The sequence below is a fragment of the Sinohyriopsis cumingii genome, chromosome 4 (assembly GCF_028554795.1).
Source record: "Sinohyriopsis cumingii isolate HCF-2022 chromosome 4, ASM2855479v2, whole genome shotgun sequence".
Lineage (NCBI taxonomy): Eukaryota > Metazoa > Mollusca > Bivalvia > Unionida > Unionidae > Sinohyriopsis > Sinohyriopsis cumingii.
Window position 1 is genome coordinate 53,847,811 of NC_142964.1, and position 19,310 is coordinate 53,867,120.

General features: G+C 34.5%; 1 protein-coding gene across 2 annotated transcripts in view; it reads right to left on the reverse strand.

Annotated features, from left to right (window-relative positions):
- Positions 1-19,310, reverse strand: part of LOC149801177 (tRNA ligase complex-associated NAD(P)H dehydrogenase PYROXD1-like) — a 63,698-nt gene that overhangs the window by 19,454 nt on the left and 24,934 nt on the right. For both annotated transcript variants that reach the window (XM_089955208.1, XM_089955209.1), the window contains exons 5-6: positions 18,810-18,866; positions 15,859-15,932 (exon numbers count right to left, since the gene is read on the reverse strand). In XM_089955208.1, coding sequence (XP_089811334.1) covers positions 15,859-15,932; positions 18,810-18,866 — 131 coding nt within the window. The remainder of the gene's footprint in view (positions 1-15,858; positions 15,933-18,809; positions 18,867-19,310) is intronic.

Below are 19,310 nucleotides of genomic sequence, written 5' to 3' on the forward strand. Positions count from 1 at the left end.
ATGTAGGAGTTTCAGCACACATGGATGAATTAGTGGAAGTCTTGGCTACTTAAGCAGCACAAGAGTTGCAACAATTTTCACTGGATCAAGTAGATTACTGTGGAGCATCAAAGTGGTGCAATCTAACTATTCTGCAGTCTGTGCCCCTCAATTTCTTAATTATATTAGGAGTCGGAACTGATTGACAGAAGGCATTCCCTCATAGTCGATTGAAAGGGCATCAACAGCCCAAACTTCTGGGTCTGGAAAAATGGGAAGATGAATGTAGGCAGTTTGTTGTTCCACCTCATCGCAAAAAGACCCTGCATTGGTGTGTCCCATATAAACACACACTCAATAAAAGACTGATTGATGCAGAGACCACTCTCCTTGATAATGAACCAGCCAGAGCATTGAGTCTGCATTGGACTTAAACATTTATCTGATATTGGAAACACCAACATAGGTATTAGCATAGCATGAAGCAAATGTCCAGATATTTTGTACCCCCACTACCACCCATGCCATTCGATGAGGTGTCACTCTGACCAAACTCTCTGACATTATCAGGATCATATTTACTTGAATGTGATCGATTCAAATGTGTGGAAGGCAATGAGAAAGGCATTTATTTCCAAGAGGCTGATATGAAGAGCTCTTTCTTGAGGCATCCAATTGCTACTGAGCATCACAAAGTTCAGTAGCAAATTCTCCCAGACCCAATTAAATGGCATCCAAATTGATTTTTATCTTTGGTTATTGGGTTTCTAGGATATTCCAGTCACCAGTCATTCCCTGTTTTGCCATTGGAGAAGGGAATATAATAATCTTTATCAAGATCATAGCTTGGTGATCTAAAAAAAAAAAACAAGATTGGATGCCACAAAAGGGTCATCTTTAGGGGTGCATTTAAAGGCAGCTGAGGTCTGAACAGGCAGAGGATATCAAAACTTCCTGACCAAAATAAATGTCTCTGATACATGAACAACACCTTTGAAGTAATTGGAAAGAAAGTCCACCAAGCCGACAAGTCCATAGCTAAACAGACAAACTGTTGAGAAGGGATAAGATCATACACTGATTATCCACACTAAACTGCACATGAAGGAAAGAAGGTTGTTCATGTCAGGAACCAAAACTATTAAATGTTTTTGCAGTATGTTGTACAGATACATCACAGCTGCCATGGAGAAGGACATCCTGAATATGGATTTGACACAGTCCAACATCATGGTGAAGGCCAATGGACTTAGACTGAGTCTGAATAGAAGGGCATAAAATTGGTATAATACAATGGCAAGTGAAGCAAAGATCTTTATGTAATGCCATATGAATTGTTATATGGCAGTTCGGGTCAGAAAGATCAAGACTGATACTGTATTCATCAAAATCACAATGAAAGACAGACATACTCTGCCATCTCCATCTTGATTTTGGGAGAGAAATTAACTGACTGTGCCAGCTTAAGTCTCTAACAGCTCTCACTTTACTACTGAATTTTGCAACCAGAAAGATTCTGGAGTAGAAACCCTGGTTATGTGGTTTTTTAACAATCTCCACTGCTAATTTTATAAGCAAAAGTTTGATTTCTTGCTAAAGAATGTCCACCTTAATGGGGTCACTTAGGAGTTCTGTCCTTAAGGTAGATGATAAAAGTGGAGACAGTCAGATGAATGAGACACAGAGACCTTCAGAAATGAGTTGGATCACCCAGCTGCTTTCTAGGAAGAGGATGATCCCAGTCAGGAGGAAAAGTCTGGTGCCCATGGGTTGTCATTTGGTGGGAGGTATGGCAAGTCACTGACAGTTGGCAGGAGACCTGGGGGAGGAGAAACCTTGTTTTGTCTCAATCCTTAATGCCTGCCTGTGAAAGTTAGGGGCATATAACCACCTAAATTCACATATCCACACAAATTTTGCCATTCCTGAGGACCACCCATGATTCATCTGGCAACAATCGTCCCTTCTCTGCTGTGTTCTTTGACAAGGTCATGCTGACATAGGGGCTTGGACTGATATTTTTGATTGCACGTTTGAGGATATAATTATCTTTATCATATGTGAAGACAGCTGGTACCAGATTGCAAGGGAGTGAACTTTTTTGAATCCATTTTAGTAATTCTGAAAGATCTAGCCAGCTTTCTTTTTGAAAAGCACCTCTTAGAATCACAGTTAGATAGGCTCTTCTTTCATAAAATTAAAATGGATGCATGTTTATTTAAGTCTGGTTGTTTAGTATATATTCATCTAATTCTTAATAACTGACAAAATGGACTGGATTTTTTACAATGGTATGGATCAAAGGAATCGTGATGTAGATAACAATGTTTATCTGTAGGTTTACAGTATAAATCCAATATTATTTTCACGAATAACTGTAATAGCTATGAACATGATTTTGTCCTTCAAATATTACATTGAAAACGTAATAGTTTTATGGTAACTGTTACAGTATGAGTGAAATTGATTTAATTCCATCCCAGAGCCAATCCATTTCATAAATATAACATCAATAAACCTTAGACTGATATACAGTTTATAGGGTGCTGATTTTAGCATTTTCCATTCTAGCTCACCCCTAAAAATATTGGCTTATGATGGGGCCATTTTTGTTCTCATTGTGGTTACACCAATTTGTAGATAATGGGTGTCAATGAAAGTAAAGTTGTTGCAATTTAATACCAATTAAAAAAAGTGAGATGCTATGATTAGATAGATGAATATTCTTTTTATTTAAAGCTAGGGTTCTAGCTATAGAAGTTAAACCTTCATAATTCTGTATATTGGTGTAGAGAGAGGTGATATCCATTGTGACCAAGAAGAATTCTTACGGTAAAATGTGAATTGCAACAACTTTACTGATTGAGTCGCTCATGTCCTTGATATAGGAAGGTATCAATTTTACGAACGATTTGATGCGTTCATCAATGAGGCTACTTTTTTTTTTCCATTGGTGAATTGTTTCCCTTGATAATTGGACTTTCAGGGATTTTTCCTGGAATAAGGCGTTTATGTATATTTGAAGGAGATAAAATCTCAGAGTATGGATTTCGTCACTGATCTTATCATCTAATTCCCCTTTGTGGTGAATTTGCATTATGAAATTTTTCATCATACTGTGGTGTATTTCTGTCACATGTTTCTTCAATTTTGTATAACGATTCTCATCACTAAGTTGTCTTAGGGCCTCTTTGAAATAATCATTAGTATTCATGGTTACAATGGTGGAGACTTTATCTGCATTTTTTATCACAATATCTTTTGTAATCGGAAATTTCAAGTAAGTCCTGGTTCTCATTTTTTGTGATATTAAGCCTAGTGGAACCAAGTTAGAGTTGAATGAAATCATACACCAACTGTATGTAAACCCCACTGATAACCTCATGATTCCACAAGGACTTTTAATCAATAATCAACTGGACACTCCGGCAGACTTCACTTCTATTGATGATTTATACTATAGCATGGCAGTTCTATGTTTTGCTTTGCAGAAATTAACTTTATGGTATTATAAAGAGAACAAAGAGTCTGCAGATCAAAATAAATATTCTTAGAGTTTGCTAGTCATTTCTTTTTTTCTTCCCTCTTTTAATCATATACCTTAATGTATCCAAACACTCAGCTACAAGATAATGGTTTATATTGGAACCCAGATGTCACAATTATAAGTCACAACAATACTAGTCACATAACCTTACAAGTAGCTATACCGGCTGCACCAGCATCACCGGCAACAAAGGGGTATATAAACCACACACTGACCTAATACAGTGAACAGTTGAACAAATGAACTGACCCATATTATTCACTCTGATGAGTTACAATAGTAACGAAACCAGTCAGGGACAAAGGGTGACTAGGACACCCAAGCAGATGGAAGGGTTTGCCTCCACATCCCAACTGTCATCTTCTTCCTAAAGTTAAAACTTGTTATTACATCCTGGACACCATTGACCACCTAGTGGGAACAAAGTGGAGTTAACCTGTAACAGTTGCTTCCCTTCATCTATATGTTATGGAAAGATGGGTTGGAGGAGGTCTTTTGTGGGGGTCAAAGGTTGTAGAAAGTAATCATAATGTTAATGGGATCAGGACTTGATGCAGAAACGGGAAACTCCAAGCACTTCATCAAAACTGACCCATTCTACTATAATCTTTCTTGACAATAGTTACTGAAATCAATAGGTGTCTGTGTTATGAATATTTAATTTGCTTTGTTTGTTGGCTAGTTTTATTTTATTTCATTACATGTTATTGTAATGTAACATCGTATTATGGACTTGACCTTGTCCAAAATCGAGTTCATTTCTGCTTGACCCAAACTGACATTCTATTCATCGTAAACAAATAATACAATGCTAAATTATGCTTTATTTTTATGGGCTTAATATCAAGATCATTATTAAAAGAAGTAAGTATGTTTATCTGGGTATAAGTTTTGGAATTTCCTGAGTGTAATCCAAGTTATGGTTTTGATTTTGTAAACATCAGGATCATTCTGGAAGGTTATTTTCCATTAGGTAATGGGTTTTTTAATAGAAATTACTAATTGTGATCTGAGGTCAAGTAGAGAACTATATAATCTTGTAATTGTGAGGACTTGGTCATTCATGCTTTAACATCTAGCACTTTCAAGTTATATTACTGTATGTTGTGTCCAGTTATGTTATATTGTGTCCAGTTGGGATGAATTTTTTTCTTGAAATTACTGAACTCAAATGATTATTTTCTCTGGAAATAAAAAAGTGCTCTAATCAAATTCTTGGATAAAGACATTCACTGGAATTCATACTGAAATCAAACCTGGAATCATATTACTGTGATTCAACAAAAGACTGCTGACACATCAACACACTATAAGCAATAACAGATACGCCATCACCTTCAGTTTTTGGATTTCTTTGGGAATTGTACCGAGTTTTATTCAGGACTTTAAATTACAAAGACTTGCATCTGTAATTCTTGGATTATTTTGAAAATTAATTTGCAATACCGTATTTCTCAATTTCACTTGGTCTTGAAATGAAATAAATTATTTGTTAAATTTTACGTTTGTTGTCTTTCACTCTTTTCTGTTACATATTTTAAGAGCATAGAATCATAACACTTGCCTTAAAAACAAGAAATCCACAAAATTTGGTCAAGGTGGAAGTCATTTTGCAAACACCATTTTCTTCTTTCGGTCCAGGTGACCTTGACTTTAGACAAACTGTTCCCAAAACCAATAGGCAAATACAAAGTTTGGTCATGATTTGTGGCATAGGACTTAAGTTTCTGTGAACTGTTTTTTTCCTTCTTGGAATCCTTCTAACAGTGACTTTTAGTCACCTGAAAATAGATGTTTTCCTAAATATCTCAGATATAAGCCTACCTACAAAGTTTAGTCAACATATGTGGTATAGAACTTCAGAAGTTTTGTGAGAATCATTTTTCCTTCTTTCATTCCATGTGATCTTGATCTCTGACCTTTTGATAGGAAAATGAATAGGTGTTTTCTATGTCTCAAATGCAAGTCATCTACACAGTTGGGTCAAAGTAATTGCTAAAGAACTTAAGATATTGTGCAAAAACCATTTTCCTTAAAAGAAACACTGTGACCTTCAATACTGACCCAACTATCAAAGGTGTCTTTTTCATTTTAAAAGTATTGTCAAGATATACATGCAATGTTACTGTGTACAGTATTTCTTCTTTCTGTCACCTTGACATTTTTCCTTTTGAGCCCAAAAATGATAGGTTACTTCCTTGCCCCACAAATATGCAAACTATTTAACAAAATCAGAAAAGTTATTGTGCAGAAATGAAATAGGCAACAGACATAAAGATGGATGGACAACACTATAACACTAACATCATAGAAATACAGTTCATTTTGCATGACTCCATGGCTATTATACTAACACAAGGTTAATTTTGACTGACTCCATGGCTATTATACAAACACAAGGTTAATTTCACATGACTCCATGGCTATTATACTAACACAAGGTTAATTTTGCATGACTCCATGGCTATTATACTAACACAAGGTTAATTTTACATGACTCCATGGCTATTATACTAACACAAGGTTAATTTTGCATGACTCCATGGCTATTATACTAACACAAGGTTAATTTTACATGACTCCATGGCTATTATACTAACACAAGGTTAATTTTACATGACTCCATGGCTATTATACTAACACAAGGTTAATTTTACATGACTCCATGGCTATTATACTAACACAAGGTTAATTTTACATGACTCCATGGCTATTATACTAACACAAGGTTAATTTTGACTGACTCTACGGCTATTATACTAACACAAGGTTAATTTTGACTGACTCTATGGCTATTATACTAACACAAGGTTAATTTTGACTGACTCGATGGCTATTATACTAACATAAGGTTAATTTTACATGACTCCATGGCTATTATACTAACACAAGGTTAATTTTGACTGACTCTATGGCTATTATACTAACACAAGGTTAATTTTGCACGACTCCATGGCTATTATACTAACACAAGGTTAATTTTGCATGACTCCATGGCTATTATACTAACACAAGGTTAATTTTGCATGACTCCATGGCTATTATACTAACACAAGGTTAATTTTACATGACTCCATGGCTATTATACTAACACAAGGTTAATTTTACATGACTCCATGGCTATTATACTAACACAAGGTTAATTTTGCATGACTCCATGGCTATTATACTAACACAAGGTTAATTTTACATGACTCCATGGCTATTATACTAACACAAGGTTAATTTTACATGACTCCATGGCTATTATACTAACACAAGGTTAATTTTGCATGACTCCATGGCTATTATACTAACACAAGGTTAATTTTGCATGACTCCATGGCTATTATACTAACACAAGGTTAATTTTGCATGACTCCATGGCTATTATACTAACACAAGGTTAATTTTACATGACTCCATGGCTATTATACTAACACAAGGTTAATTTTACATGACTCCATGGCTATTATACTAACACAAGGTTAATTTTACATGACTCCATGGCTATTATACTAACACAAGGTTAATTTTGCATGACTCCATGGCGATTATACTAACACAAGGTTAATTTTACATGACTCCATGGCTATTATACTAACACAAGGTTAATTTTACATGACTCCATGGCTATTATACTAACACAAGGTTAATTTTGCATGACTCCATGGCTATTATACTAACACAAGGTTAATTTTACATGACTCCATGGCTATTATACTAACACAAGGTTAATTTTACATGACTCCATGGCTATTATACTAACACAAGGTTAATTTTGCATGACTCCATGGCTATTATACTAACACAAGGTTAATTTTGCATGACTCCATGGCTATTATACTAACACAAGGTTAATTTTGCATGACTCCATGGCTATTATACTAACACAAGGTTAATTTTACATGACTCCATGGCTATTATACTAACACAAGGTTAATTTTACATGACTCCATGGCTATTATACTAACACAAGGTTAATTTTACATGACTCCATGGCTATTATACTAACACAAGGTTAATTTTCCATGACTCCATGGCTATTATACTAACACAAGGTTAATTTTGCATGACTCCATGGCGATTATACTAACACAAGGTTAATTTTACATGACTCCATGGCTATTATACTAACACAAGGTTAATTTTACATGACTCTATGGCTATTATACTAACACAAGGTTAATTTTGACTGACTCTATGGCTATTATACTAACACAAGGTTAATTTTGACTGACTCGATGGCTATTATACTAACACAAGGTTAATTTTACATGACTCCATGGCTATTATACTAACACAAGGTTAATTTTGACTGACTCTATGGCTATTATACTAACACAAGGTTAATTTTGACTGACTCCATGGCTATTATACTAACACAAGGTTAATTTTACATGACTCCATGGCTATTATACTAACACAAGGTTAATTCTGCATGACTCTATGGCTATTATACTAACACAAGGTTAATTTTACATGACTCCATGGCTATTATACTAACACAAGGTTAATTTTACATGACTCCATGGCTATTATACTAACACAAGGTTAATTCTGCATGACTCTATGGCTATTATACTAACACAAGGTTAATTTTGACTGACTCTATGGCTATTATACTAACACAAGGTTAATTTTGACTGACTCTATGGCTATTATACTAACACAAGGTTAATTTTGACTGACTCTATGGCTATTATACTAACACAAGGTTAATTTTGACTGACTCTATGGCTATTATACTAACACAAGGTTAATTTTGACTGACTATATGGCTATTATACTAACACAAGGTTAATTTTGACTGACTCTATGGCTATTATACTAACACAAGGTTAATTTTGACTGACTCTATGGCTATTATACTAACACAAGGTTAATTTTGACTGACTCTATGGCTATTATACTAACACAAGGTTAACTTTGACTGACTCTATGGCTATTATACTAACACAAGGTTAATTTTGACTGACTCTATGGCTATTATACTAACACAAGGTTAATTTTGACTGACTCTATGGCAATTATACTAACACAAGGTTAATTTTACATGACTCCATGGCTATTATACTAACACAAGGTTAATTTTGACTGACTCTATGGCTATTATACTAACACAAGGTCAATTATGCATGACTCTATGACTATTATGCTAACACAAGGTTAATTTTGACTGACTCTATGGCTATTATACTAACACAAGGTCAATTATGCATGACTCTATGACTATTATACTAACACAAGGTTAATTTTGACTGACTCTATGGCTATTATACTAACACAAGGTCAATTATGCATGACTCTATGGCTATTATACTAACACAAGGTTAATTTTACATGACTCCATGGCTATTATACTAACACAAGGTTAATTTTACATGACTCCATGGCTATTATACTAACACAAGGTTAATTCTGCATGACTCTATGGCTATTATACTAACACAAGGTCAATTATGCATGACTCTATGGCTATTATACTAACACAAGGTTCATTCTGACTGACTCTATGGCTATTATACTAACACAAGGTTAATTTTACATGACTCCATGGCTATTATACTAACACAAGGTTAATTCTGCATGACTCTATGGCTATTATACTAACACAAGGTCAATTATGCATGACTCTATGGCTATTGTACTAACACAAGGTTAATTTTGACTGACTCTATGGCTATTATACTAACACAAGGTTAATTTTGACTGACTCTGGCTATTATACTAACACAAGGTCAATTATGCATGACTCTATGGCAATTATACTAACACAAGGTTAATTTTGACTGACTCTATGGCTATTATACTAACACAAGGTTAATTTTGACTGACTCTATGGCTATTATACTAACACAAGGTTAATTTTACATGACTCCATGGCTATTATACTAACACAAGGTTAATTTTGACTGACTCAATGACTATTATACTAACAAAGGTTAATTTTGACTGACTCTATGGCTATTATACTAACATAAGGTTAATTTTGACTGACTCCATGGCAATTATACTAACACAAGGTTAATTTTACATGACTCCATGGCTATTATACTAACACAAGGTTAATTCTGACTGACTCTATGGCTATTATACTAACACAAGGTTAATTTTGCATGACTCCATGGCTATTATACTAACACAAGGTTAATTTTGACTGACTCTATGGCTATTATACTAACACAAGGTTAATTTTGCATGACTCTATGGCTATTGTACTAACACAAGGTTAATTTTGACTGACTCTATGGCTATTATACTAACACAAGGTTAATTTTGACTGACTCTATGGCTATTATACTAACACAAGGTTAATTTTGACTGACTCTATGGCTATTATACTAACACAAGGTTAATTTTGACTGACTCCATGGCTATTATACTAACACAAGGTTAATTTTACATGACTCAATGGCTATTATACTAACACAAGGTTAATTTTGACTGACTCTATGGCTATTATACTAACACAAGGTTAATTTTGACTGACTCTATGGCTATTATACTAACACAAGGTTAATTTTACATGACTCCATGGCTATTATACTAACACAAGGTTAATTCTGACTGACTCTATGGCTATTATACTAACACAAGGTCAATTTTACATGACTCCATGGCTATTATACTAACACAAGTTTAATTTTACATGACTCCATGGCTATTATACTAACACAAGGTTAATTTTACATGACTCCATGGCTATTATACTAACACAAGGTTAATTCTGACTGACTCTATGGCTATTATACTAACACAAGGCCAATTTTACATGACTCCATGGCTATTATACTAATACAAGGTTAATTTTACATGACTCCATGGCTATTATACTAACACAAGGTTAATTATGCATGACTCCATGGCTATTATACTAACACAAGGTTAATTTTACATGACTCTATGGCTATTATACTAACACAAGGTCAATTATGCATGACTCCATGGCTATTATACTAACACAAGGTTAATTTTACATGACTCCATGGCTATTATACTAACACAAGGTCAATTATGCATGACTCCATGGCTATTATACTAACACAAGGTTAATTTTACATGACTCCATGGCTATTATACTAACACAAGGTTAATTTTGCATGACTCCATGGCTATTATACTAACACAAGGTTAATTTTACATGACTCCATGGCTATTATACTAACACAAGGTTAATTTTACATGACTCTATGGCAATTATACTAACACAAGGTTAATTTTGCACGACTCCATGGCTATTATACTAACACAAGGTTAATTTTACATGACTCTATGGCTATTATACTAACACAAGGTTAATTTTGCATGACTCCATGGCTATTATACTAACACAAGGTTCATTTTGCATGACTCCATGGCTATTATACTAACACAAGGTTAATTTTACATGACTCCATGGCTTGTATACTAACACAAGGTTAATTCTGCACAGCTCCAAGGTTATTATACTAACATAAGGTTAATTATGCATAACTCCATGGCTATTATACTAACACAAGGTTAATTATGCACAGCTCCATGGCTATTATACTAACACAAGGTTAATTAAGCACAGCTCCAAGGTTATTATACTAACATAAGGTTAATTATGCATAACTCCATGGCTATTATACTAACACAAGGTTAATTATGCACAGCTCCATGGCTATTATACTAACACAAGGTTAATTAAGCACAGCTCCATGGCTATTATACTAACACAAGGTTCATTTTACATGACTCCATGGCTATTGTACTAACACAAGGTTCATTTTACATGACTCCATGGCTATTATACTAACACAAGGTTCATTTTACATGACTCCATGGCTATTATACTAACACAAGGTTCATTTTACATGACTCCATGGCTATTATACTAACACAAGGTTAATTATGCACAGCTCCATGGCTATTATACTAGCACCAGGTTCATTTTACATGACTCCATGGCTATTGTACTAACACAAGGTTCATTTTACATGACTCCATGGCTATTGTACTAACACAAGGTTCATTTTACATGACTCCATGGCTATTATACTAACACAAGGTTAATTTTGCATGACTCCATGGCTATTATACTAACACAAGGTTAATTATGCACAGCTCCATGGCTATTATACTAAAATAAGGTTAATTTTGCCTGACTCCATGGCTATTATACTAACACAAGGTTAATTTTGCATGACTCCATGACTATTATACTAACACAAGGTTAGTTTTGGATGACTCCATGGCTATTATTATAAGGTTAATTTTGCCTAACTCCATGGCTATTATACTAACAGAAGGTTAAATATGTATCAACATAATATTGTATCAAGAAAAACAGCAAAAACCTGTGAACCCATGTTTACATTACATTGTAGTGATTGCAACAGCAAAAATCTTGCTGTTGGGCAGCCTAAACCTTTTTGGTAACCATATTGTTGTGAACTGTGTATATTAGAATTAGTTTCTTTGAGCCAAGTTACCAAATGTTCATGAATAATTTTCTCAAAAGTTTTGTAGATAACAGGCAGTAAAGTTACAGGCCTGTAACTTTAGAGGGAGTTCTTTGATTTTGTGTTACCTTTGTACAGTGGTATTACTAACCCTTTTCCGCATTCTACAGGTATGTAAGATTAATATATCATCAGAGTAAAAAAAATTGTCATATACTCGATGAGGTATTCACTAACATAGATCAAATGTTCATTGCAAATTTGATCATGGTCCGATGCTTTTGATTTCTTTAGGCTTTTAATGATTTCTCTTACTTCGTTTACACTGATACTTGTCTGTAAGGCATCAATACGGCTTACTCCATCCTGTAGACCCCTATTTAATTCTCTCTCTATAAATTCATAAAAGATTCCGTCAAAACTATGGCTAAAATTTTGCATGTGAATGTCCTCATAGTATCTGGCAAAGCCATTTGCAATTGAATCATCATCATGGACACAAACTCCATCAGCTGATAGTTCCTGATAAAAATTTGTATTGTTCCCTCTCTTAACAATGATCATTTTCCAAAAGTGCCTTACATCGCATTCATGTGCTTTGTCAATTTCTTCATATACCTCCCCCATATATTTTTCCACAGCCAGTTTTTGAAGGTTTCTAAAGTCTCTTTTCTTATCTTTATATTCTCTGTAAGAATTATACTGACTACCCCTCTGTCTTCATTCATTTATCCAAGTATACCTAGCTTGTCTTTGAAGTTTATGTGCTTCTTTGAGTTCATTTGACCAGTATGGTTTGGCATGATAACTGAATTTAGACTTTGAAAGCACAATGTTGCTTGACTGCTGTATTGCATTAACAATGTGCCCGTAAAATCTATCTGCATTGTCCGAAATAGTATCTATATCAAAAGTTTTCAGGTGATGCTCCAGCTCAGTTTGATAGTTTTTCAAGATATCGGCATCTAATTTATTCCATGTTATGTTATTTCACTTCATAGACTGTCTAAAGTCTCTCCCACAGATCACTGTACAAAGGGAAGGAACTAAGGATAGGGAGGTGGTCAGATATCACGTGATCTAAAACAATGTGCACACTCCGTAATCTACATATGCATTGATCCGACAGTACAAAATGATCAATCATCGTTCTTGCTGGGGTGAATGAAGAGGGACCAGTGCCTATTATTAAATGTCCAACACTCACTAGATTATTATATCGCAAAAACTCATGAAATACCTTATCTTTGTAATCTCTGAAAGTGTCTGGTTCAGCTACTGCATTGAAATCACCAGTAAAATACATGTCCCCCAGCTGTGATTACTGATCATACAGATTTTGAATCAACTCAATTTGCGCTTTGTAACAATCTATGCCATACAATAGGGTCGGCATATATACACAAAAAATATATACATTTTGCATATCTGGAAATTTGAATTCTATACCAACAACTCTGTCACTATTAAAGTCACCTATGAAGTTAGCATATCTCATGACAGAAGTTTTGCAGAAGATTGCAACTCCTCCTTTACCACACTTTATTAACGTGCTATTAGAGGAAATATCCTCAGCCTTAGCAATGCATTTATAATCAGAACAAATAGAATCGCAAAATGGAAGTATGTGTTGTAATAGTTTATGTTCAGTTATGCAAGCTACGTCAACATTATATTTATCCAGCACTGCAGTAAAGCTAAGAGTAGACGATATACTTCCCTCTAACATTCCAGCTCAGTATATTAAGATTCACATTAACTTGCAATATAGACATATTAATACTTATGCATTGTGAAAGCAGGACTAAAATGACAAAGATGACAAAACACATTAACTTACAGCAGTACATAATGGCAAATTTATGAACAATTTACTATGTCACCCTAGTCATGGAATATCGCATCCTGCACCTTCACTTGCCTCCTGATCGCGATTGTTAAACCTGTCTTGCCAGTATTGATTCCCATAACACCATTTTACATAAACACCTTTTGGCCATATTACATCATTTTCAACAGTGTTGCTCTGAGTTATATACAGTCAGCTTGGCCACATCTACTGTGGATAAACTTTATGGATAACGGTTCTATATCGTATTCTTCCAAGAATTTACTGCGGCCTTCAGCAGTAGATTTGATGCCAATACCACCCACATAAAGGTGCCTTGTTCTATGTCTAACCACACCTTCAAATACAACATTCTCATCATTGTCATCAACATCTTCATGTCCAACGATACCCTCTGAAGCAATTTCTAAACTTGGTTTACCAAACAATGCAGGTCTTTCCACCTGACTCCCAATGACGATAGGTATCTTGTTAGGAGGGGTTTTTCAAGTCAATACCTTTCACATTACTGTTGCTAGCCATCGGATGCCTAACATGCTCTATCCTGGTCGAAGTACCCTATTCAGAAAGCCGTTCGGTGTGGGCTTATTTCTTGCCAAAAACAGAATCGATCTTGCAACAATCCCCATTTATAAACATAGCCAAAGAATAACAATCCCTTGCATATTTTATTAAATTACTTACACCATTTATGTTCTTTCTAAGATCCAAATATCCAGACGGACAACCAGGAAAACCTCGTGCTCTGCTAAATAAGACTGACCTGTACCAGGTTAAAATATCTTCACTATCGTGTGCAACCTCTAGCAATTTCTCAATATACATGTTTTTGGGTAGATTATCTAATTCCTGATCAAGTCTTCTAATATAGTCCTGATTGGAAACCTGAGATATGACATCTTGATATGTTGGGCTGTTACAACGGTGACATGAATCTTGGGCATCTCTGTCAAAACATGTATTGTCGACATTCTGCTTACTCATGTACTGAGGTTACGAGCATAGATCTGCATTGTTTGCATTGTCAGGATCATCACTCACCAAATCTGCATCATATAATGCATTTAAGCAACAATTACCATGTACAGTACAATCACCATCATTTGCTGTTTCCAATTCAGTATATTTCTTCCCGGAGCTAGTCTCAAAGACTTAATTATCCATGATTTGCACATGAGGTTAATTTTGCCTGTCGTGTGTGACTCCATGGCTATTTTACTCAAACAAGATTAATTTTGACTGACTCCATGGCTATTATACTAAAACAAGGTTAATTTTGACTGACTCCATGGCTATTATACTAAAACAAGGACCGATTCCATGGCTATTATACTAAAACAAGGTTAATTCTGACTGAGTCCATGGCTATTATACTAACACAAGGTTAATTCTGCATGACTCCATGGCTATTATACTAACACAAGGTTAATTTTGCATGACTCCATGGCTATTATACTAACACAAGGTTAATTATGCATGACTCCATGGCTATTATACTAACACAAGGTTAATTTTGACTGATTCCATGGCTATTATACTAAAACAAGGTTAATTTTGCATGACTCCATGGCTATTATACTAACACAAGGTTAATTCTGCATGACTCCATGGCTATTATACTAACACAAGGTTAATTTTGCATGACTCCATGGCTATTATACTAACACAAGGTTAATTTTGCATGACTCCATGGCTATTATACTAAAATAAGGTTAATTATGCATGACTCCATGGCTATTATACTAACACAAGGTTAATTTTGACTGATTCCATGGCTATTATACTAAAACAAGGTTAATTCTGACTGACTCCATGGCTATTATACTAACACAAGGTTAATTCTGCATGACTCCATGGCTATTATACTAACACAAGGTTAATTTTGCATGACTCCATGGCTATTATACTAAAATAAGGTTAATTATGCATGACTCCATGGCTATTATACTAAAATAAGGTTAATTATGCATGACTCCATGGCTATTATACTAACACAAGGTTAATTTTGCATGACTAATTGGCTAATATACTAAAACAAGGTTAATTTTGACTGACTACATAGCTGTTATACTAACACAAGTTCAGTTGCTATCCCACCATTGCCAACTACCACTATTCTCCTGGCTTTCTGTAACCTACTCTGAAATTCCTAAAAGAAATGAAATAAGAACATGTTTCAAATGCAAGTTTACAATTACAATCCATCAAGATCCTAAATAATACCATATATACTCATGTTCAAGTGGGATAAATAAGCAAATAGCATAGACCCATACCTGCCTCTGCATACTGCACAAGCACATTTATGTTCTTACAATCAGACCTGGATGGTGCATTATGTGATGTCAGATCTATGTTCTCACAATCAGACTCGGATGGTGCAGTATGTGATGTCAGATCTATGTTCTGACAATCAGACCCGGATGGTGCATTATGTGATGTCAGATCTATGTTCTTGCAAACGGTTAGTATTAATCAGACCCGGATGGTGCATTATGTGATGTCAGATCTATGTTCTTCTAAATGCTTAGTGTTAATCAGACCTGGATGGTGCATTATCTATGTTCTTGCAAATCGTTAGTATTAATCAGACCCGGATGGTGCATTATGTGATGTCAGATCTATGTTCTTGCAAATGTTTAGTATTAATCAGAACTGGATGGTGCATCATGTGATGTCAGATCTATGTTCTTACAAATATTTAGTATTAATCAGACCCAGATGGTGCATTATATGATGTCAGATCTATGTTCCTGCAAATGTTTAGTATTAATCAGACCCAAATGGTGCATTATGTGATGTCAGATCTATGTTCTTGTAAATGTTTTAATGTTTAGTATTAATCAGACCCGAATGGTGCATTATGTGATGTCAGATCCATGTTCTTGCAAATGTTTAGTATTAATCAGACCCAAATGGTGCATTATGTGATGTCAGATCTATGTTCTTGTAAATGTTTTAATGTTTAGTATTAATCAGACCCAAATGGTGCATTATGTGATGTCAGATCTATGTTCTTGTAAATGTTTTAATGTTTAGTATTAATCAGACCCAAATGGTGCATTATGTGATGTCAGATCTATGTTCTTGTAAATGTTTTAATGTTTAGTATTAATCAGACCCAAATGGTGCATTATGTGATGACAGATCTATGTTCTTGTAAATGTTTTAATGTTTAGTATTAATCAGACCCAAATGGTGCATTATGTGATGTCAGATCTATGTTCTTGCAAATGTTCAGTATTAATCAGACCCAAATGGTGCATTATGTGATGTCAGATCCATGTTCTTGCAAATGTTTAGTATTAATCAGACCCGAATGGTGCATTATGTGATGTCAGATTTATGTTCTTGCAAATGTTTAGTATTAATCAGAACTGGATGGTGCATTATGTGATGTCAGATCTATTTTCTTACAAATGTTTAGTATTAATCAGACCCAAATGGTGCATTATGTGATGTCAGATCCATGTTCTTGCAAATGTTTAGTATTAATCGGACCCGGATGGTGCATTATGTGATGTCAGATCTATGTTCTTGCAAATGTTTAGTATTAATCAGACCCAAATGGTGCATTATGTGATGTCAGATCCATGTTCTTGCAAATGTTTAGTATTAATCAGACCCGAATGGTGCATTATGTGATGTCAGATTTATGTTCTTGCAAATGTTTAGTATTAATCAGAACTGGATGGTGCATTATGTGATGTCAGATCTATTTTCTTACAAATGTTTAGTATTAATCAGACCCAAATGGTGCATTATGTGATGTCAGATCCATGTTCTTGCAAATGTTTAGTATTAATCAGACCGGAATAGTGCATTATGTGATGTCAAATCTATGTTCTTGTAAATGTTTTAATGTTTAGTATTAATCAGACCCAGATGGTGCATTATGTGATGTCAGATCTATGTTCTTGCAAATGTTTAGTATTAATCAGACCCAAATGGTGCATTATGTGATGTCAGATCCATGTTCTTGCAAATGTTTATTATTAATCAGAACTGGATGGTGCATTATGTGATGTCAGATCTATGTTCTTGCAAATGTTTAGTATTAATCAGACCCGAATGGTGCATTATGTGATGTCAGATCTATGTTCTTGTAAATGTTTTAATGTTTATTATTAATCAGAACTGGATGGTGCATTATGTGATGTCAGATCTATGTTCTTGTAAATATTTAGTATTAATCAGACCCGGATGGTGCATTATGTGATGTCAGATCTATGTTCTTGTAAATATTTAGTATTAATCAGACCCGGATGGTGCATTATGTGATGTCAGATCTATTTTCTTGCAAATGTTTAGTATTAATCAGACCCGGATGGTGCATTATGTGATCTCAGATCTATGTTCTTGCAAATGTTTAGTATTAATCAGACCCGAATGGTGCATTATGTGATGTCAAATCAAGAGCTATGTTGTTTGCAGTTGACCAGGACGTGTAGATCAGTATATACAGTATTACAGAAACAAAACATCTGAGATGTAAAATTTATATGAAATAAGAGATTCCACTGAGAAAATTACCAGCTTTTTTAGCAAGTCATATAAAATTACATTAATATTTAGATACCTACTTTATATTAAGCAATTAACAAAGCCAGTATTGCTATCTCTTTATAAATGAACGATTATTTTCAAGGAACTGAGAACACGGCAGTATCGAAATCTAGAATTATGAAACATTACATGTTTTATTAGGAGAAACCAATGTTTGCTTTTAACAAAAAGGAAATTTTAATTGTACTGCAAAGCAGAAGTCAATATGATCAGTTGATTGGTTCAAAAAACTTCATATTTACTAAAACAAATATCTGTAATTGTCTTACTACATGATTTAATGCAAAATTTGGAAATTCAACTTGTTTCCATAAGGTAAAAATAAACTACACAGCACTATAAAAATATGATGTCACTCACAATGGCACAATATGAAGAAGCATAACAAATTATATGACATCATGTCAACCATTCAAAAAGCATCTCCCACATAAATCATGAAATAAAATTCAAAATATACCTGTACACTCTCTGTATCTCTAATTCCAACAACATAGGCATTATCTTTAGCAATAAGCTGAAAAGTAAAAAGTCATTTATTTTCACTGGTAACAATTTTCTTAGATTTTGAAGAAAAAAAATGCGCTTTTCATTGGTACTTTAATTCACAGATACAACCTTCACAGACAAATCTTTGTTCATTGACCCTTTGTTGTAAAAACATTATCCATGACAATTATTTACCTATGAATAAAAGTGAATGCATAGAATATCTAACAAACAGTACTCTTATCTCTAAATATGCCACCTCCAACCATGCCCCTTGTGTCTATGCAGTGTATATCCAACAATGCTCTATTTCTAAATAAGCCACCTCAAACCATGTCCCTTGTGTCTAAGCAGTGTACATCCAACAGTGCTCTATCTCTAAATATGCCACCTCTAACCATGTCCCTTGTGTCTAAGCGGTGTATATCTAACAGTGCTCTATTTCTAAATATACCACCTCCAACCATGACCC